This window comes from Fusarium coffeatum, assembly GCF_003316985.1.
Source record: "Fusarium coffeatum strain FIESC_28 chromosome Unknown BRIP53273_contig_132, whole genome shotgun sequence".
Taxonomy (NCBI): Eukaryota; Fungi; Ascomycota; class Sordariomycetes; order Hypocreales; family Nectriaceae; genus Fusarium; species Fusarium coffeatum.
Window position 1 is genome coordinate 35028 of NW_022157925.1, and position 21424 is coordinate 56451.

Here is a 21424-nt window from a genome sequence, read left to right on the forward strand (position 1 = left end):
TTTTATGCACAGAGGTTGGATCTTGCATCACCATCATGTACCGCTCTCTGGTCATTGTGTGGAATGGCATCGACGGGAGGTATTCGCAAATCAGGAGGAAGTCACGGTATTGACTATGACCGGTCGTAAATCATCCACATGGATTCGTATATAGTATTTTGTTCTTGAGAGCTGCGATGAGATCGTGCTGGTTTTCACTTGGTGGAACCATTGGGGGTTAACCCAAGCGATCCAGCACCAGCCAGAGCCAATGCGCTTCATCTCTGCCAACATCTCTCGACTGGAGGAAGCACAAGAAGCAGTGTATGGGCGAGACGGGAGAGCCTGCAGAAAGAACAGCCTGCAAGTGCATGCGCAAAACTCTCTTGCCAGGCTTATTCCACGTCCTTGCTTATTTCAGCTATTTACGCGCCCATCACCAACATCCATATGGACATCCAATCCATATCTACAGCTGAAGAACCAACCGCAGAGAAGGAGAATTGGGCACAGGGAATTGGGTCCATCAGACCTTAATTCGTGCTTAGTCAATTTCTCCCTCTTATTTTCTCTGTTACATTGATTTTGCGCTGACAGAAAATCTTCCGACCTGCAATTGCTCAAAGTCACCTACAGGTGGTCTTCCCCGCAGTTCCCATGCACGGGGCGCTCACTGATAGCGGGTCTCTCTCTGTACCTTACCTTTCACTTTCACTCTTAGCTGGTCATTCCCGTCGGCTAAGGTACGGGCGGCGATTTTACGATCAACCACTGAAAACTCGACGCCAGTTGCAGCCATGGAGCACTCACCCAAGCCTCCACGTCGACCTCGATATGCTGCCATGAGAGACGACCAGGAACGTGATGATCAAGGAGACCGGGCTCTCGATGAGCAAAGCGTGAAATTCTCACAAAGACCAAAACCCTCCCGTCAAATGCGTGACCCCCGCCGCGCTTCTGAGCCTCGCCGCGACCGTCCATCCACTAGACCAGACCCTCGTTCATCCCGCCGTCGCCGTCATTCACGCGATCGTAGTCGTGATCGCGCTGCTCGTCAATCACCCGAACCCTCGCGCCGGGTTCCAGAAGCCGAAGACCTAATTCCTCGTTATCGGGAACGTCACCGCGAAGTTGATGATAAGTCACGCCGTCGGAGCCACAGTCGAAGTAGAAGTCGCGATCCAACAATAAGGGCTTCTCCGTCAGCGTCCAAGCGGCATCAGAGTCGCAGTCCGTCTTTGACAGGCTCAAGCCGAAAGAAGTCCAAGAGAGATAGAAGTCCTCGACCAAGAACAAGGGACTACAGCCCCGACTCTACTTCGAGGAAGCACACCAGACACACATCACGCGGGCGACGCCAAACATCTCCTCGTCATTACGTACGGTCTCCAAACTCTCCGGTGCGATCACGTCTTAGATCCCCGGTAGAATCGGAATCAGGCTCTCGCCGAGCAGGAAGAGAAGGGGTGGCCAGGCAACCGTCACGGAGTCGATCGCCTGTATCAGAGCATCGACCATCTTCGTCTCGACGAGGTCAACCATTATCTAACGAAGGTCAGCGTGCGTCAGACATGGACCAACCGTCTTCTCGGAGACAACCTCCACCAAGGTCACCTCACGCCAGTAAGGAACGACGTTCTAGAGAAGCGTCGCCCGGCTGGCGCCATTCTTCAAGATCTGATATAGACGAGGACATGACATCCAGATCTAACCCTCGAGGAGGCTACAATCCAATGTATCCACAAAAATCACATATAGGCAATGATCCATATACACAGTCGCCTCAGAACTCGTATCACAACTCACCGTCCCGGTCACCTTACGGATCATCGCGTGGTGGTAGGAACGGCCAGCAGTGAGTTACTTTCAAATCCAGCCCATGGTACATTAACTGACTACTCAGGCCCTATTCGCAACATCCTCAGGGAAGTGGCTACGGCCCACCAAGTGGTCCTTCCAGTCAATATCACCCCAATCCTTCACGATCTCCTCCACATGCTGCCCCTACTGGCCCAATGCAGCAGTATCCCCAAGGAGGCAGTTACCGTGGGGGTTATCGAGGTGGCGGTTTCCGAGGCAGTTCGTTTGGCAACCGTGGGCGAGGTGGTTTTAAGAATTCTCACTGGAACCAAGGCCCTCCCCAGCGAGGGCATCCCGATGACTTGGGTAATGGACGGTTCGGTAACGTGGACGACTCTAACGCTATGGACATCGATCGCATGGATGAGGATGGATCCTTTCAAAATCATGATCGAAATGTTGAGGAAGGAGCAGATCTTCTGACTACTCCTAACAGACCACCTCCGTCAGGTCCAGGCTCACAGTCACAGTCAGGCGGATCTGGTAGCAAATTCAGTTTTGCTTTCAAGCCTTCGTCAAAACCAGCGGTCACCGCACCGAAACCTGAGATATCTCAGAAACTTAATGCCGCTCCGAGACGAGACGCTCAAAAGGAAATTCGGGATGATAACCGGGGTCGTGATCACGATCGAGACCGGGATCGAGACAGAGACAGAGATAGAGATAGGGACCGGGAAAGAGAACGGGAAAGAGAACGAGGCAGGGACCGTGATCGAGACCGTGACCGAGAGCCCCCACGAAGTGCGCCTACGGAACCAGCATCGTCACGACCCCGAAATGATCGCCGTCATCCTCCTGAAGGGCCAAGAGTGGTGCCTCGAATGCGCAAAGTCAAGAAGATTATGAAGCGGCCAAAGCCGAGACCGACTCTCCCGGCCGACCTCGTGGATTCGGAATCTGTCTTCTTCAGGAAACCGGGCAATGAATCTGTCGTTGGTTCTGGCACTTACGGCAAGGTTTTCAAGGGTCTGAATGTCTACACCAAAGGGATGGTTGCTCTCAAGAAAATTCGCATGGAAGGTGAACGCGATGGTTTTCCTGTTACGGCTGTACGAGAAATCAAGCTCCTTCAGTCTCTCAGGCATGTCAACATTGTGAATCTCCAGGAAGTTATGGTTGAGAAGAACGATTGCTTTATGGTATTCGAATACTTATCGCATGATCTCACTGGACTTCTGAATCACCCGACCTTCAAGTTAGAGGCTGCCCAGAAGAAAGACCTTGCCAAGCAGATGTTCGAAGGGCTAGATTATCTGCATACAAGGGGTGTCCTCCATCGCGATATTAAAGCGGCAAACATTCTCGTCAGCAATGAGGGAGTACTCAAGATTGCTGATTTTGGCCTTGCGCGTTTCTACGCCAAGCGTCATCAGCTAGACTACACCAACCGAGTCATCACCATCTGGTACCGCTCACCTGAGCTTCTGCTGGGTGAAACCAAGTATACTGCTGCTGTCGATGTCTGGAGCGCAGCATGTGTCATGGTTGAGATTTTCGATCGCAACGCCATCTTTCCTGGTGACGGTACCGAGCTCAATCAACTAGAGAAGGTTTATAATGTCATGGGTACCCCCAGTTTAAAGGAATGGCCTGGTTTAGTCGAGATGCCCTGGTTCGAGCTTATGCGCCCGACTGTTAAGAAGAAGAGCATCTTTGCGGAGAAGTATCGCGAGAAAATGTCACCGGCTGCTTTCAACCTGCTATCAGCCATGCTCCATTACGACCCAGCCAGACGACCTAGCGCAGCCGAAGTCCTTCAGCACACCTACTTCACAGAGGAGGAGCCACCAGCTCGGCAAGCCACAGAGTAAGTTACTATCAACCATTGACAAATAGTTCCACAGCTAACCATCTTACGGGCTCTCCACTCACAACGACTGGCATGAGTTTGAGTCGAAAGCCCTCAGAAAAGAAAACGACCGGCGTGAGAGGGAAGCCAGAAAGTTGGCCAAAGAAGGCGCGAGCCGGGATAAGGACACAGAAAAGGATAAGAAACGGGCCAACGAAGGGATTGAGCAACCAGACGCAAAACGGCTACAGTTTGAAAAGATTGGCGGGAACAAACCCGCGCCAGCGACGAACTCATCAAAGCCCACCGAGGCATAGTATCGGTCAGAGTTCGACTCGCACGTCTCTTGAAACCATCGGTTCAACAACTCCAACATCAGTTCAATAGAAGGCGTTATGTCGCTTATGCGGGTCGTCTGAAAAGACCAGTCTTTTAATTACTCTCCCGGGCTGTTGTCGCCGAAACCTGGCGTTATTCTTTATTGTTTATATATATATATATATATATATATATTATTCCATGCATCCATCCAGCTGGGATTCATGAGCTTCGATTTCGTGGTGGGGACGTTGGTGCACGCAACATGCTATAGGCATTTACGTTTGTTTATCTCATCGGCGCCTGGGTCTAGTATTATTGTTTTGTCTATCCGGGCATGAGATGAGCAGTGGTGCTGGGGTGCAATTTTCTTCGATGGTGAAGATGCAGTTAGATATATTGATTCATAGATAACGGAGGCGGTTATCTGTCATAGAAAGAATACACATTAATAAAGCCTGATAGCCCATGGGCGCATAACGTGATTTTCACGGAGAAAGCAATATCTCTGACACAATTCTGTGGTCGCTCCATAAGACCAATCTATTTAGTCAATGCGGACATTTTGCATCAAGCAAACTTTGAGTACAATACAAACCGGCCCCTTCCTTGTCTTGTCCATTCTTTTAAATAATCCCATACCTTTCTTTATTGATGTCGTACTTTGAATAATAAATAACTTGATCACAAACTTTTGACGTCTCTGTGACTCTCCAGCCCTTAATCACATATTTCTGTTGCCTTCGTGAAATCGTAAATAATTCATAATATCATTGCCAGTCGTTGGGTTTTAGTTTTGATACCTTTCGAGACATATAACCGTTCGAGGGTGCTGAAATGTGCTTTAAGTGAGAGTGCTGTGTTCCTCTCATGTCGTTCTCGTAACCTTTTTCTTTTCCCCCTTCATTGGTACGCTGCTGATTCGATGCCTTTTCCTTTGATATCTCTACTCTTAAGGAGTTCACGAAGGCTGCCCTCTGCGCGGCCTTGAGCTATTGGCAAAGAATTAGAGGTACGCCAGCTCATCCATCCACTGAGCGTAGATATAAAGTTACCCTTTGTGTAGGGAGCTTCAGTAGAAGACATGGAACCAAGGGCGACTGGTCGGTCGAGTCCTTCGGCAATCGCAGGTTTCTTCTTGGGAACTGTGGGAACCTGTTCTTTGTTTGTCGTCTCTGGAGCTGTCCGGATTTCGAGTTGGCTGCTTGATGTCTGTGGCAGAGCGGGTTCGCTCACGAGACCAGCAGCTGAAGTTCGAGTTGTGTCCACATCGTTCAAGTTCATGCTCAGCCGAGTACCATCAATAAGGGCCAGTGAGCCGGACCTTCTTTGTCGAGGAGTTCTTTGGGTGAACTCTTCTTGTGAAATCGCATGCTCGACAGCCCCGTCATCAGATGGGGATAATGATCCATGTCTGCTGGATCCTTTCTGGGTAGCCCTGCCTCGAACCTCATCGGCAATCTCTGCGGCAGACTTCTTTTTGGATTTATCCTCGTCTGACGATCTGCTAGAGGACATTATGGTTTCCAGTGTCCCCATAGCTCTGCTGTTCCTCCTAACCCCCATCGGTCGCTTTCTAGATCGTTTGATGTTCCTCTCATCATCCGATGACACCGCTTGAAGTGTGGGGCCTTGAGCTTCTTGACTTTCAACACCTCCAGACAGGAATGCCGAGCCTGAGCCATGGGGAGCATAATGAACCTCATACTGATTGCTAAGAGAATACCGCGACTTAGCACAAATCTCAGCGATTCGGTCCAGGTCAGCATTGATATCTGTGCCGCCACTTTGTTCTTCCAAGTTGGCCATAAAACTCTTAAAACGAAAAGCATCAACTGATGGAAGCTTTGGCTCCTCCGGTTCGTTCTCCAATCGTTTCTTCGTACGATTTCGCGCCATTGTTCCTAGCATTCCATTCCTGGATGGCGCTGCACCCGAGCCAAATGGAAGAACACGCCTTACAAGAGCCGATGGGCCGCTACTCTCAGACAGTGCTGGACGATGTCTTCGGCCGTTGACGACGATGACACCTCTGTCGGCTGGTTGTGATGGTACGGGGGCGTAGTAGCTTCGGACAATCACAGGCTGTGAGTAAGTACTGCTCTGTGCGCCGGTAGATTGTGTGTATCGGTGACGAGTCGGAAAATTGGAACTTAGCTCACGCAGAGCTGAAGTTCGATGTTCAGCTGTGGAATTGTCCACAGGTATAGGCTTTCCTTCAGCAGTTGAAGGTACAAGACTTGTTGACGATGTGTTGGACTGGAACAGAGGAGGAAAAGAGAATTGGAGAGAGTGCCGGCGAGGTTTGCTGAGAACCGGGGCCGACGCCGTGGATGCGGCGGCGTGATGTCGAGGCGGTTTGTGAGGATGGGTCTTGGTCGGTTGCGAGGATTCTTGAGCGGCAGAAGACAACATGATCAAAAGTCGGAACCTGGGCTCCGTGTTTATATAATAGACGTGTGTGTGTTGTTCTTGTCTTCAATGGTGTGTTGAGGCGAAAGAGCGAGTTGTCAATTGTGGTCAAGCGCAAATGTCACCCCAGGTGTGCATCAATGGGAGCGGGCATTGGAAGCTCCGACGCAAGACTAGGTAGGTATGCACAGTACAGCACGATAGCTTTGCAGGTCGATCTGTGGTTAGTCTGCCTATATACAGACGTGTAGGTTCAAGGGTGGCAAGCGAACGGTGAGAAGGATAAAATCGTTGGGATAATAATTATCGTGGTTGTTGGCAGTCGGTCTAGGACATACAAGGTATCCCGGAAATGCTGCAGACGACAGCGGTAAAGAAGCCAGTGGCAGGTGGTAGCGTAGGTCAGGTTGTAGGTAGTGCGTAGTATGTACATATACGGCGTGCAAGTTGGCGTATAGATCCGGCAGTTAGGAAGACATGGCGATGACAAGCAGGCCAGTTGAGGAGATTGACGACGAGTGGTGGGAGCGAACACAGCAAGTCAATGCAAATGTCCTGGGCCTTGTCTTGTGTCGTTCTGTTTTGCCTCGTCTTGTCTTGGCTGACAGTCGGTCCAAGGTAGCGGTTGATGCAGAACGATGCGTCGCCACGACGCAGTGGGGTCGATATGCAGCAGACTGCACTGTAGGTACTGTAGCTAATGAACTGCCAGTAGTAGAGCAGATATAACAGTCGGCTGCGTTGGCTCTGTTTCGGCTACAGGTACGATACTGCACTGTACTGGACTGTAAGGTAGTGTGTACGGCGCAGTAAGGCAAGGTTTGTATGGATTGAATCTTGAGAGTTGATAGATGATAAAGTTAATCACAAAGAGGGAAAGAGGAGGGGAGACAAGAAGATAGTGGGCGGCAGGTGGGTATGCCTTACCGGGCCGTAAGACTGGTCTTGCCTTGAAGGAAACTAACTTAAGGTGTTGAAGAGTCAAGACACCAACGGCAAGAGCAAGTACCTAGAAGTAAGCAAGTAGGTGTCCGGTGAGGGAGAAGAAAAAACAGGAAGGAGAGGGGAAGCTCTGTTGCTCTTTCTCTTCTCGTTGTTTGTTATTTCGTTAAGTTAATTAGCTGGGTTTAATATTTGAAGCCGATAACAACCAAAAAGAAACCAATCGGGTCAAACTGACTTGAGCGTCATGCATGAGTGTCGTGGCTGCTGTTAAAAGGGTCGACATGGTCTCGGTCAACATCCCCGCATTAATCCTCATTGGTGGTTTGACATTTGACTGCTTTCCTCTGCATGTCTACCCTGAATAACCGCCTGATAAAATGTCGATCACATTGGATATCTTTGGTCCTTCTCGTTTCCCCATGAAACAGGCGTTTCGGTCATTCTGGCGATTAACTATTATAGATGCAACATGGTCAATTGGCTTGTTCTGTATCTGCATTTTACACTGCTTTAGATATAACGGATCAATCAGGGAACGGCCTATACAATTGCTGAGTCCATCGTCAAAGTACACAATACCTACCTACATATGCAGCTCATGAAATAGCCAAGGTGACAACTCATCCTCAGTTACACCAAATCCAGGGAACCTTCTCCAAGCTAATATGCATTTGCCCGTTGCCAACGCGGGGTCATTTACATGTGCTGCGTTGTCATTTCCCCAATGATTGGAGCTTTCATCCCTTCTCTTGTGTCTATGCTAAGCAATCATTAAGACACCATCATAGGACCATATTCGCATGCATTTCATGCATCATCTCAGATCAGCACGATGATCATTGAGCCAGGCGTATACTCGGCAGACATGTTCCTACAATGCCCAGACGACTAAGCTTGATAGAGCATATCCGCCTCTGTAGGATGAGATGAACCAGACAGCACACCATACGTGTAACCAACCCATGTATCATTAATTTTTATTCCATAGAAGCATCGTAATTACCCCCACCATGTCGCTTTCTCCGATGTCGGTAGCCCGGCCACTTCAAAGGATGCGAATCACCTCATGGTTCAGCCCCAACAGTCCAAGCCTATTGTCAGCTCTCTTACATAGGATATATCCGTCCAACCAGTACCCGAGATAAAACCAGCCGAGTGTCTTACGCCAAAATCCGCTGATCTCTCACGCATATCCTTCCACATCTTTTCAGACCTCCTTAACCAGTGCGTCCAATAGTTCCATATCCCTGACCTCCAGTCTGAACGTTATCAGAGTACACGCCAGGCGCGGGTCCGGTAGCGAGACGGCCCTCGCGGGCCTGCTCTTTGCGGTCGAAGTAGATGTATTCGAGGTAAAAGGCGTGGATGTGGCCGGGAATGTAACCCAGGAGGGTTAAGCAAATGTTAATGAACAGATCTGGGAAATTTCAGTATTGTCCCCAAGCGAACCGGAGGATAAAGGCCGGCTTACCCATTCCGCATCCTGAGATGGCCCATACACCGATGGGAGGAACTGCGATTGCGTTAGTTTCTGCTGCAGCACTGGCGATCGCGAGACGCTGGTGACGTACAGAAGAGAGTGATGAGAATGAGAAGAACTGCTGAGATGCCACCCATGATTGCGGTTTGTCGTGAAGAAATTTGGTAGAGATGGTTGTGTAAGTGCTGAGGTCGGTTTCGTGAGCAAGACAGGCAGCGTGCGATATCTGGTGAGGTGTTGTTGTTGTGGTCAACAATTATTGGATTATATAGCTAAGGTATTGAGCAGGTCAACTATAAAGAAGTGAAGTAGAAGGAAAATGTTGCGACAAATGACAATAATTAAGGCTTGCGAGCCGCGTAACCAATCAGTGCTAAAACAAGTAACGTGAGGCCTTCCTTGAAGAATTCTGCCTTAGACCTGACGTTGATAGGATATGACGTAGGCCACGTCGGCTTAGAGTGTGCCGTGAAAACTCCAAGAACAATCATGACTTTTTCCAAGCCCCAAAACCCAGGAAACGCCTTGGAAACTCAAGGGAATTAATCAATTGACTAGAAACATGGACAGATAGCGCAAGAAAAACTCTCTGTATGCACGCGATCGACCTGTGTTCATTCTTGTACCTGAGAACCGCGCGCCAGTCTGGGATATGTACCGACCTGCCTCAACCTATCAGATATATCAATCAGCACAGGGTCTCGTCACTTGGTCATCCATCCTGCCATGCACCATGTGAACGAACGTGTCGTATTTGCGCTAAACCGTGCGTATTGGGGCCATATATGTCGCGCTGTTCATGCCACAGCAGTTCCCGTATGTGAGCCATAATATTCTAATGCGGCGCTCTGCGTTGTAACCCTGCTATGTATCAGTTCTGTGATATACCTCTCTTTCTGTGCAATTAATGTTTGTAACGGCATAATGTTTTCAATCACAAACGGCAGATGCCTCAAGTGCATTAATGTGAGAGCATGTGACAAGCCGTATCCAGAGCTAGCCTTAAGCATGAGAGACGAAATAGTTTGGTCATCTTATGGCAATTTAGAGAAGCATTTAAGCTACTTTATTTGGGTCCTAAGCCTTTAGAGGACATTTCTTCTGTTACCCACCCAGGGTAGCAAGCTGACTCTCGATTCTACCAACAACACAAGCAGTGAGTGGATTAAGGGAGGATCTCCAGCTTAATTAATGATAGTAAGTCACAATGTACTATCCAGTCCTTAAGAAGAAGCTGTTCTGCAATCCCGTCCTCTCAGCTTTAAATCCACTTGACCTGAGTACTATGGATGTATTCTATGCTAATGACGGTCAATTCCTGATACCCTGCGGCTGCCCTGTCCTAACTGAGGTAAGGTATGTCTCATATGCAGTTCGGATCTACAATGTTGCTTCTACTTCCCGGGCCAGTCTATCAGTACAGTAGCAATGAAGACCGCGGCAGCGTGGTAACCTGACCGTTGTCTTATACGGCATACAGTATCAATATGTTTGTGCTAGAAAGCTCAGAAGCGTTGACCTTATAGTGGGTGGTTGAACAGGCCAGTGACTGATGGTGTGCCAGTTGATACCAGTTTCGTGGGATAAACTTCGTGTTTCTGAGAGAAACAAAAAGTTGCTCCAGGCAGGAAATGTCACGGCTTTGCCTAGGTACCTAGAGTATCTATTGTGATCAATTTGGTTTTTGTCTGCCTCTATGTATTCGAATTGCATCTTGAAAAGCACTGCAGCCTGCATTCAACTGCTTTCAAGACGCAGACGGTTGCGTTGAATGTCTGCACCGAGTATCGTAACCACCTCGATAGAACGATGGGCATCTTCAGCCGTTGGTTCTTGCACAGAGATTCAAGATGAGAAAGAGACCCTTGCAGATGTCCTCGACGTCTTTTACCCGGTCGAAGTTCCTCATCAATCAGCCAAAAGAGGCAGCCAGCCAAGTAGGCCCCGCAAGGTTGATATTAATAGGCATCCGTGATATGAGATAGAGATTCCCATGTCGAATCACCATCGCACAACCCGTTCGGCAGTCCAAATTATTCGGCGAGGCTCATTCCGATCTGCTCGTATATAATAGGAACAAGGTGAAGGGGAAGATGAGGGGGCCGACATCATTGTGGACTGATATTGTTGGAGCGAGATTGATGGCGCCTCAAACATGGCGGCAATTCTGTTCCCGCATCTGCGGGACTTGTATGTGCATATGCAAGGTCATACTGTCTCATCATCATCTATAAACCTTTCTGCGATGGTCTCGTCTGGTGTGTCAGTATACATAAAGGGAACCGTACGCTTATCGTTTCTTATATCAAACTAGCAAGATCGAGCTGGCAGTGCACATAACCTTCAAGCGAGCTTCAACGACAAGGCTGCGACCAACTCATGTCTCTTACTGCCTCGTCATGTCTCCCTGTTGAATTTGACTCTGATAGAACACAACCTTGGCGATAAACAGGGTTACTATTATTGAATAGCATTGTAATCTCCCGGCGACGAACCTCAACTCGAAGCCCAGCACCGATCACCAATCTCTTCTCTCGAGAGACCTTGTTCGACATTTTGACTGTGCATAACTGCTTGCATACCGGATGACGGTGGCCAGTATTTGTTGTGATGACCATCCAATTCAACAGATTGGGCGAGAGGCTGCCGTGCCGTTAGCTGTAGAAGGGTTGAGAGTTATGAGGACGAATTAGGAGCTGTCAAAAAACGTGGAGTACAGGCGGTAGGGTTAGATGTATTCTTGGCGAAAGCAATCTCTGAATGACGAGCCTGTTGAGAGAATTGCAAGTTTATGCCGTCAAGGATTCGTGAAAAAGGTAGGATTCGGAGCTATCGGAAAGTAAAAAGAATTGGCAATTCCAGATGATTATCAACATTGGATGCCTGTATAGAAAGTTTAATTATGGCAGGTTCGGGAAGTAAAGTAGAAGCTTCCTTTCGTGTTTCTCCCTCGTTGAGGCGGGGGAGGTTGCCATCATGAACTAGCACCACATGTACTTTCCAGTACCCAGTACCAAGTAAAGGTACCTTGGCAGTTTATTGATGATTGCTCTCCTGGGGTCAGGACATTTTAACATCACTCCTTGTGTATTATATATAGGCTGACTGGTTACCAATGGGCTCTCTGGAGGTTTGCATCAAGGTCAAGAGCCACGGAGTTTGAGAGTGAATTCTTCGACTTTCTGTTGATGTAGTTGATTCCATGATGTAAGGCTTAGGTAGCCCTGGAGATAGGTACCTGGAGAGCGGGCGGGAAGTTGCCCGCCCGTCGTCACTAACGGTTGCCTCCAGAACTCGCTACCAGTCGGAGCCGGGCCTCCAATTCGCAGAAGCTATCCTACCCCTGCAAGCCGCTGTGACCGCTGTAAGGCCGCATCAGCTCAGGGGACGGGATGAGACTGGAGGATGCTGAGAATGGAACGAACGAGTTCATCCGTGGGACTGAATTGGAGCAACGGAGCTGGAGTCAGAAGAGACCGACGAAACGTTGGATACTTATTTGCCTTAGCTTTTTGGCTACTATGGACAAATTACACTTTTCAACGTCGTGAGCTCCATGGCCAATTGGGATTGAACGAATCAATCGTGTAAAAACCTCAAAGACAGAAATCTCAGATATCATCTACAACATGTGAAATTGCTCCCCTGCATCCAATTTATCTGTTCCTTTTAAATAACCTGATACTGTAGCGTGTCAAGTCAAGCGTGTGCTTGCTGACACCCGACCGGCGGCTTTCCCCACTGTACTCTACCTGGACCACGGGCCCATTTACTTGATGGCCTGCACCTCTAAGAAAAGCGCCTGAGGAGGTCCAGTCCTTTTCGTATTTGGCACCATACCATCCCGTCTCCCCTGAAGCTTCCACTCACTGGCCACATTCACATCCATTCCGCTTCCTGTCACATAACCCGACCTCACGTACGGATACTCTTTTCCCATCTCTTCTATCGCGACTTGGCCGGGCCACAGGCTAGTTGCACTTAATATTCTTAACGTATCTCGAGTGTTCATCACTGCGACGACCTGAAACCTTCTTTCGAGATCCGTCCGCTATTCGCCGCTGCTACCGAGTCTGCGTTGCCAACAAACCTAGCCCAACTTTCTTTCTCCTCTCTATCTCGATTCCACCACAATATGGCTTCACAACAGCTGCCTCAGCTTAACATCGATCGCTATGTTGTGATTCATGTTGCGACCACCTGCGATGAGCACGGCGTTTATGTGACAAAGGACTCGGCAGAGGTTATTGAGCTTGGCTGGATCTTGATGGACGCAAACACCCTTGAGGAGGTGAGCCTCCCCTCTCCATTCCGCTTTACGACCACACTTTTCAGGGTCCACGAATCTCTTCAAGGGTCTTGATGCTCTTTCTATGACTACTGGATTGCTAATCAACTCTTCACTCCCCAGATTACCCACGAGAGCGTCCTTGTCAAGCCCGTCAACACCCCGATTACTCCTCTGTGCAGTAAGTTTTCTGACGCTACTACAAACCCAGAACATCTCCATCTGCTTTTGCTCCACGCTGTTTGAATCCGCCAACCAAGCGCCGCTTGAGGAACAATTTTTTTCTCGTCGCTGTTTGCTTTTTCTTGCTAAATCAGACATTTTGACTAACGCAATATCTTTCTAGCGAGCCTGACAACTTTGACTTGGGAACATGTTCGAAACGCTGGTACCTTTAGAGACGCTATCACTCGATTCGATGCATTCGCTACCGAGCACTTGACCTCCAAGAACCTTGACTTCGTCTTCGTTACTCTCGATGCGTGGGACCTCCGCGTTCAGCTTCCTCGTGAAGCTCGCGATAAGGCTGTTGTCCTTCCTCCTTACTTACAGCACTCGCGCACTTTTGACCTCCGCACCGAGTACCAGCGCTGGCAGCAGCACCACCCCGAGTCTCTGCCATTCGGACCCTCGATGCTCTCCAATATTTGCGCCGCTCTCGAAGTTGAGCCCGTTCAGTCGAGTGCACCCATCAAGCACAACCTGCCGTTTCACCTGCAGGCCCTTGCCCCTGCTTCGCCACGACGTGCGATGGAAGAGGCCATTACCCTTGCCCGAGTTCTCCGTGGATTGATCCGAAAGTCCCAGCCTCCCCAGGAGCACCCGGATGTTCTGACCCGACCTATGGATGCTCGAGCCGATGTTCGAGCCTTCCTTTCCGAGAGGAGCAAGGTTCTCCACATGTCTGGTCTCCCCCACGATACAACCCAGTCCGAACTTGAGAGTTGGTTCACCCAGTTTGGCGGCCGACCCATTGCCTTCTGGACTCTTCGAACTCCGGAACAGCACAAGCCCACTGGCACTGGATTCGCCGTATTCTCTTCCCACGAGGAGGTGAGTTTGAAATTTCCCTCAGCACTCTCCCTGAACCAGCCCTCCTGCGATATTTGTGCAAGCCTGCATTGTATTCAATACTGACATTAGATAGGCTGCCGAGAGCCTTTGTATGAATGGCCGTGCCCTTAATGAGAAGGCCATTGAGGTCTCGCCCTCCTCTAGCCGTGTGCTCGACCGCGCCCAGGACATCCTGACACCTTTCCCTCCCAGCAAGAACCGTCCCCGACCCGGTGACTGGACCTGCCCTTCTTGCGGCTTCTCCAACTTCCAGCGCCGAACTGCCTGCTTCCGATGCTCATTCCCCGCCGTCGGTGCCGGCCCCTCGAACGATATGGGAGGCGGCAACAACAACTATGGAGGTGGATATGGTTACGGACCCCCTGCCATGATGCCCCCTCCTCCTCATGGTGGTCACCACGGCCCTATGGGACACGGCGGTGGACGCATGGGTGGCAGTGGCGTGGTGCCGTTCCGTGCTGGTGACTGGAAATGTGGTAACGAAGTTTGTGGCTATCACAACTTTGCTAAAAATGTGTGCTGTCTTCGTTGCGGTGCCAGCCGCGCAGGCGCTGCAGTTGTTGCTGATTCCGGCTATCCTTCACCTATGGACAATGCCTCCCAGTATGGAATGAACCAGGGATCTATGGGAGGTGGCCCCGGACCAGGACCCTTTGGCTCCGGCAGCTCTTTTGGTGGCTCCGGCGGTGGTTACAACCAGCAGCACTTTGGTGGTCCTCCCAGCCACTACCTTCCCTCCGGTCTTGGAGGCGGTGCTGCGGCCTACCCCAGCTCCTTGAACACACACGGAAGCTTTGGATCTGGTCCCGCATCTCACTCTGCTGGTCCCTTCGACAGCCGAGCTGCTGAGGCCGCTTTCCAGTCCGCCACCAACGGACCTGCATCTGGTGGACCCTCCAACAACTTCTACAACAACAATGCCAACAACAACGGTGGCAACAACGAGAACGACCCTTTTGCTTTCCTCTCAAGCGGTATTGGTGGTCTGTCGGTTAGCGGAGGAGACGGACGCCAGAACGGCGGTTCTGCCCCTCCTAACAAGTCTCCTGCTTAAGCAGAGTCAAAATTTCTACAGCCGAGTCGCTGTGTGTATACGAAGCTGAAATTTTAGCACCGCATATAAGGGCGCGGCTGTTCGCGTCACAAATTTTGCGCGAAAATGACTTTGAATGATGCACATAGAAGATCTATTGTTGGCAAACATTAGTGAGTTTGGCTTTTCTCAAAGGAAGCCTCAACGGTGCGTGTATTGGTTTCGGAAGATCAGGTCGGAGTGATGGATGCTTGATTCTAAGGCGGAATATGTTACAAAATCTCAAGGGTTGGAAGACAAAAGTGACTTGATTACTCGCCAATGTCAAGGGCTTGCTTTCTCTGGTGTTGACGGACGAGTCTATATGGTATGGACTTTTGTTTGCTGGGGCCGCTGTCTGTTTTATATTTCACAAGCCCGGGGACGGCAAGGTCTCTGATTCAACTTGTCGTTCATCTCGACATGACGGCAGAGGAGGACACAAGGAGTCATCGATGCTGTTGTCTCTGGGCTTCATGGGACGGTAGCGGTATTACTGGGAAATCGGTTACGGGGTTGGGTGCATAGCGAAGGGGAGTGTGTAAGGGTATGTTTTGCTTGGCCTTTGTGACTCAAATATCCAGTTCGCCTGTGTCGGCTCAATACTGAACCCGGCAACAACTAACTGCTTTTCTCTATTACTTACTTATCTGCCTCTCATCTCTGCCTCTGTCTTTGTTTATGTTGCTGTCGTTCGTTCTTTATATACTGTACGAGTTTGACATTGTCTTTCTCAAATTGTTTACTTGTTTTGATAATCTCTGCATGTCTTTACCCTCATCTTGGTTTTGTTTGGGACGCGCAGGAGCTGGGGTGCCTGGACGGAGTGGTCAATACATCTTTGTGCCACGGTTGGGAGGAGTCGGGGTGTCAAAAGGGGCATTATGCCTCAAGGATTGGCCAAAGCTGCATCTTTGTTTGTTGCTCGAAATTGATGGTATGGCTAGTACCAAGAGTCCATCTCCTTTTCGGGCCTCCTTTCACAAAGGTTCTATTAGGAACCACCGCCATGATCTGCGCAATAAGGATCAAAGGGCAGTCAGTATATGGGACTAGACGGTATAGGCTGGACGGTTGGGCTGCTGGAGGTTATCATATTTCATTTCTGCATATTGTATTTCTTCTTCTCTCCTTGAATTTTTCCAACTTTCATGATCGATAGGTAACTTTAGACATGGATTGTACCTGCTTGTCACTATATCTTGTAGTGACATGCTCAAAAGTATTTTGTTTCTCAGTCTTGCAAATGCGCATATGCTTGTGACGTGTATCGATTTCGAGCATCATTGGGATGTGGCCATGGGATCGTATAACAGCAACGCAACATCACTATTACTATGATTGGCATCTATCTATCTCACCCTGTCAGCCTGTGAATCAAAATAATGCGTTTTGCCTGACAAATTCCAGATTCATTGGCCAATGCTGTCGAAATTATCCTCATCTTCTCCGCCTTCAAAGTACTCTTCTTCCTCGTCGTAATCACTCTCATCCTCGTCGTCTGCTTCGTCACCAACTTCCTGATCGACGAGAATAGCAAGCTGATTCTGTGCAAACATGGTCTGGGTGTTAGTGGGAGGACCAGCTGGATGATCACCAGTATTTCCAGCATCCATATACCTCTGCCACCCCCTGGCCTCCTGGAACTGCTCATAGGTCACTTGGGGGTTTGAGTTGATGTGAAGTTCACTGAAAGCAATATTCCAGGTCGTAGGATCCTCCCCAAAAGTGAATAGAGGGTTCTCCATTTCGGTTTCACTGACTTTGTCCTTCTTCTTGGGGTGCTTCCCAAATAGAGAGGGCAAACGATAGCCACGCTCAATCTCGGCGTTCATGTCGTACTCGTCTTCAGGGCCAGATTGGGATTCTGACTCGCTCTCCCATTCTCCTCGTTGGTTGTACTGGTCGAACGAGGACCATGCCATGGCTCGCAACCGCTCATCATTGTCGTCTTCTTTAATCTCCTCTTGCATCTCAGGCGTGAGCTTGTCCCAACGCTTCTTCAAAGCGTGCTTCCGTTGCCAAAGATAAGAGGTATCAACACTGCCCAACTTCTCTTCTTCGTCTGAGATGTACATTTCGTCCTCTGTAGGAACAAGGTTTTCTCCTGTCTCAAAATCGATGTAGCCCCAGATCGCCATCTGAGAAATGTGTTCGTCGAGATAGAGTCCACGGTAGACTGATTCGATAGGAAGAAGCTCATCCGGGCGTGCAAGATGACGGAGTCCTTTGCCCCAACCTTCCATATGACCGAGGCCGACCATGTTGAGAGGGACATTGTATGCCGTTGGATGATTGTGCAGTTGGATATCGGCCCAAACGTCTCGAGGGAAGCGCATGTCATAGCGTGTCTTGAGCTCCATGAGCTCCGGGAGGTTGGTGTACCTCTGCCGCATAAGCAACTGCCATAGTGGATGTAAGCCCCTCTGTCCCATCATGAGCTCGACCATGTCGGTGGTAACAGGATGAAAGAAGGGATGTGTGAACGCCATGGTGAGTTTGACGAGAAAGAATTGCACGTTGTAGATGTGCTGATCTGTCCAGTACTTCTCATTTCTGAGAAAAAGTTGCCTCTGACGAGTAGTGGAAATCTCCATGAGCACCCAAAGTCGCAACAAGGTGCTATACATAGACTTTGGCATGAGAAAGCCCATGCGGGCCATCATGGCGAGGATCTCTCGACAACATCGATCACGAGACATGACCATCTTGAGATACTTGAAACCAGGAATAAGACGGATGTTCTTGGGGTTTGTTCTTGCGGTTCTCCAACGGTTCTCGAGAAATCGTGCGTCATCTACCTCAGACTTGCGCTCGACTGGGTCTCTGATCAACATTCTGCCATAAAGCTTCCAGTGGAAGACTTTTCCAGCCTCTGGTGCTTTAGTGTCAATCCACATTCGGATACATGATAGCATATGTCCATTGATCGCCTTGCGGAATGAACGACTAGCGATGTAGAGATTGACGATGTCTTGGGGTCGGAGGTGTTTGCCAATCTCAATGGCCAACTCCAGGTTGGAGCAAATAGCAGTAATGAGATCTAGACTAGCATGCTTGAGGCTAAGAGTAAGCTCATTTATCTCGTCTGGCTTTTTATCGGCTTCGTAGGGATCAACACCGTCGAAGAAACCATGAATAAAAGCACGAGAGAATTTGAGCCTCTTATTCGGACCTGAAAGGTCTTCATACTCCTCGACTGTGACATCGGGAACACCGTTCATGATCTCGTCTTCATCGTACTCTTGGGGGTCAATGCCCATGTTCTCGAGATCTTCATCTGTGCGAGCTTGTCGTTCGATGGCTTCTTCCAAACGTCGGCGCATACCGTCTGTCAGGATATCGAACTCTCGCTCCGGAGTGTTGAGAAGCACGCTAGAATGAGCAGACTGGAGACTAGCAGATGGTCCAAAAGAGTTACTAGCGGTCGACTGCGGATTCGAGGCTCCAGGGGGTACGTTATTTGTCGAAGATGGGAGGCCATCATGAGGGGGGGGATTGAAAGACATGGCGTTTCGTGGAAAGCTTCAACCAGACGGTGTTCTGGGCAGAAGTGTCGAAATATTCCAGATCTCTAACAGGACTGAAGCATGCATGTACGGAATGAGGATGGTGTTGAAGAGCAAAGGCTTGTTAGGCTGCTACATGAAATCAGCAAATAGCCAAGCAGCCGCATCAAACGAAGTGAATGGAACAAAAAAGCACAAACACCGGAATCAAACAGAGAGTAGGTACCTATCTAGTCAAGGGATCACATAGCCATCTTGAATTTCACCAGTAGATGACAGTGCCCGCCAGTTGTTTGTCAGTGACCCGCACTGGCAAAATGTTAGATGTTAGGGAACAGCACTCTTCCATTTCAAAGCAGAGCAAACAGCAAGCAGGTAATTAAGTTTGGGGAAAATGTATTAATGTACGTCTTTTTATAAGTCTCGAACCCCTTCAGTACATGTAAATCTTACACTAGGATATATCGCTTCTCATCGCTGGTGGCATTGTTCTTTTCTTGCCACCGCTTCCAGAGCTGCTGCGTCTCCTCATCCTATGAAGACCGGAACTTCAGCACGAACTTCCACCTCACCTATCGGTCGAGCTCATCGACAGGCAAGTCGCCATCGTCCTTGCCCACAATGGACTCGGCGACCTTCCAGATCTGCAGCAGATTGTCTTCCGCAGCACTTGCAACGAGCCAAGGCTCGTTGGGGTTCCAACTGAAGTCAGCAAGATGGTTCGTGTGGCCGCCGTGCATAAAGAGTCTGTAGAGTGTCAGTTCCAACATCATAAACGCTGCTCTCCTAGTTAAACGTACAGTTCAGGTGGACCATCGTCCTGGTCGTCGGGCAACTGCTCCTCGCCGACCCGGGAAAGGTCCCAGAAAATGATTCTCCGGTCATAGCTGGCACTTCCCAAGATGCCAGCTTCAGTAGGGTGCCATGCCAGAGATGTGACGGCATCATTGTGGCCCTCTAGAGTGTGCACCTTCTCCTTAACATTTCTGAGATCCCAAATGCCGATTGTCTTGTCAGCTGAAGCCGTGGCCACAAGAACCTCAGAGTTGGGGTTGAAAGCCAGAGCATTGATCGCGTCAAGATGGCCGCGCTCAGCGACAACCGCGGCCTTGGCGGTCTCGCTGTGTCGTACATCTACAATTTGAAGAGTCTGATCGTCGGATACGGAACCTATGAAGTTCTTGGAGATAGGGTGGTACTGAACGTCGTTGACAATCTGGGTATGGTGAGTATACTTGCGAGAAGGGTGGAGGATTCTCGAGTCAGCTGTCAAGGTCTTCAAATCCCTAAGATTTGTTAGTCTCGTATTCTGAGCATCCGCTACAAGCACCTACCAAAGGCACATGGTAGTGTCCTCACTACCTGACGCCAAGCAGCCCGCCTCGTGAGGGTTCCAGTTCAGACCGAAACCCTCAGCCTTATGCCCGATCAATTCAATTTGAGCATTGACCTTTCCAGTCGAAGTAGGGTCGAGAGGATGCTTCGTTCGATCAAAGATGAGGATTTTGCCATCGACACAAAGTGTCGCAAGGATGTCGGGGTTCTGCGGTTGATATCGAGCCTTGTTCACTTCACCGGGGTGCTCAATTCTCTGGACAATGTCGCACTTGATGGCAGCGACATCACCAGACTTGCCATAACCGCCGATCTCGCCTCGCTCCTCATCATAATCGTCGGGGTTGGGCGCCACTGCTTTGGGGATCTGAACATCGGCGATCTGGAGATAGTTTGGGCTCTCATCTGAGGTGTGAGTGCCGAGCAGCAGGCGGTGAATTCTGTAGTTCTTGCCCTCGGGCTCCTTGACATCGGGGAACCACTGGACTGTAAGGGTAGGCCATGTGAGGGCTGTACTATAGACGAGTGTTAGATTGAGCTTATCTGTGACGGCCAGAGGTTGTGACTTGCCCTAAGATCATGTCGTACAGAAAAGGGCTGTTCTTCTTCCATGTCTTGTATTCTGTTGAACGTTAGCGTATTGAATAATATTTCCATTTCTAGTGGTTTCGCATGCCTTCATTAATGAGACGCTCGCCTTGATCATCCTCTTCATCGTGAATCATTTCCACTATGTTTGCGTAAGTAAAAAGTCCCACCAAGTTTGTCGTATAGACTCCCATGCGAGCTTGCGCGCAAACATACCATCCATATCGCGCTCAGCCGATTGAGCAGGTGCCATGATGAACTTTGTATGGTCTGGTTGCTTGTTACAGAAAGTTTCGTAGAAAATCAAAAAGAAATGAGTGGTGATTTGTGGTCGATGCTGATGATATCGACACTAGATTGTTGGTGGAACAAAAGTGAATCTGCACGGCTGAGAGTGAGGTTCAGGATAGAAGGCTGAAAAGTAAAGGTGCGCGTCGCGCGTAAAGTGCCCGACAACAGCTGCGAAACATCAACCTAGCAACGAGCATGCGCCACAGTGAAGTGGGAGAAGGTTGAGGTAGAAGGTGTGGCTTAGCTGTTTCTACCCCACATGCACATCCTTTTAGTTCCATTGACTCAGGCTCAGGCGGAACTATCTGGGTATACTTGGTAGATACACTTTTGAGACCCACGATATGGCGACTAAAGATGTACCTAACATGTAGACCAACAAACCCCTCCATGAATCAAGCTGCGTCCTGGTTGATGTGCTACTAAAGGTGTTCAGCCCCACCTCCACTACCTCTTCTGACCCAGCAGCTTCCATGACTGCTGG

At 49.5% G+C, this 21424-nt stretch overlaps 6 protein-coding genes across 6 annotated transcripts; 2 read left to right on the forward strand and 4 right to left on the reverse strand.

Annotated features, from left to right (window-relative positions):
* Positions 1–776: 776 nt before the first annotated feature.
* On the forward strand, positions 777–3650 carry FIESC28_06078 (uncharacterized protein; the record flags this gene model as incomplete). The annotated part of the gene is made up of 4 exons (XM_031160223.1): positions 777–1358; positions 1408–1539; positions 1758–1834; positions 1883–3650. The coding sequence occupies 4 exons, from the start codon at positions 777–779 to the stop codon at positions 3648–3650; spliced, it is 2559 nt and encodes an 852-aa protein (XP_031015642.1).
* A 1199-nt stretch (positions 3651–4849) lies between these two features.
* On the reverse strand, positions 4850–6361 carry FIESC28_06079 (uncharacterized protein; the record flags this gene model as incomplete). The annotated part of the gene is made up of 1 exon (XM_031160224.1): positions 4850–6361. One exon carries the CDS (start codon positions 6359–6361, stop codon positions 4850–4852), a length of 1512 nt encoding a protein of 503 aa, XP_031015643.1.
* Positions 6362–8520: 2159 nt separating this feature from the next.
* FIESC28_06080 (uncharacterized protein) lies at positions 8521–8920 on the reverse strand (the record flags this gene model as incomplete). Its single annotated transcript, XM_031160225.1, has 3 exons — positions 8521–8720; positions 8775–8816; positions 8875–8920. 3 exons carry the CDS (start codon positions 8918–8920, stop codon positions 8521–8523), a joined length of 288 nt encoding a protein of 95 aa, XP_031015644.1.
* A 3998-nt stretch (positions 8921–12918) lies between these two features.
* FIESC28_06081 (uncharacterized protein) lies at positions 12919–15199 on the forward strand (the record flags this gene model as incomplete). The annotated part of the gene is made up of 4 exons (XM_031160226.1): positions 12919–13074; positions 13195–13252; positions 13418–14124; positions 14219–15199. 4 exons carry the CDS (start codon positions 12919–12921, stop codon positions 15197–15199), a joined length of 1902 nt encoding a protein of 633 aa, XP_031015645.1.
* A 1430-nt stretch (positions 15200–16629) lies between these two features.
* FIESC28_06082 (uncharacterized protein) lies at positions 16630–18726 on the reverse strand (the record flags this gene model as incomplete). The annotated part of the gene is made up of 1 exon (XM_031160227.1): positions 16630–18726. One exon carries the CDS (start codon positions 18724–18726, stop codon positions 16630–16632), a length of 2097 nt encoding a protein of 698 aa, XP_031015646.1.
* Positions 18727–19298: 572 nt separating this feature from the next.
* FIESC28_06083 (uncharacterized protein) lies at positions 19299–20902 on the reverse strand (the record flags this gene model as incomplete). The annotated part of the gene is made up of 5 exons (XM_031160228.1): positions 19299–19473; positions 19527–20012; positions 20061–20576; positions 20650–20683; positions 20866–20902. 5 exons carry the CDS (start codon positions 20900–20902, stop codon positions 19299–19301), a joined length of 1248 nt encoding a protein of 415 aa, XP_031015647.1.
* Positions 20903–21424: the final 522 nt, after the last annotated feature.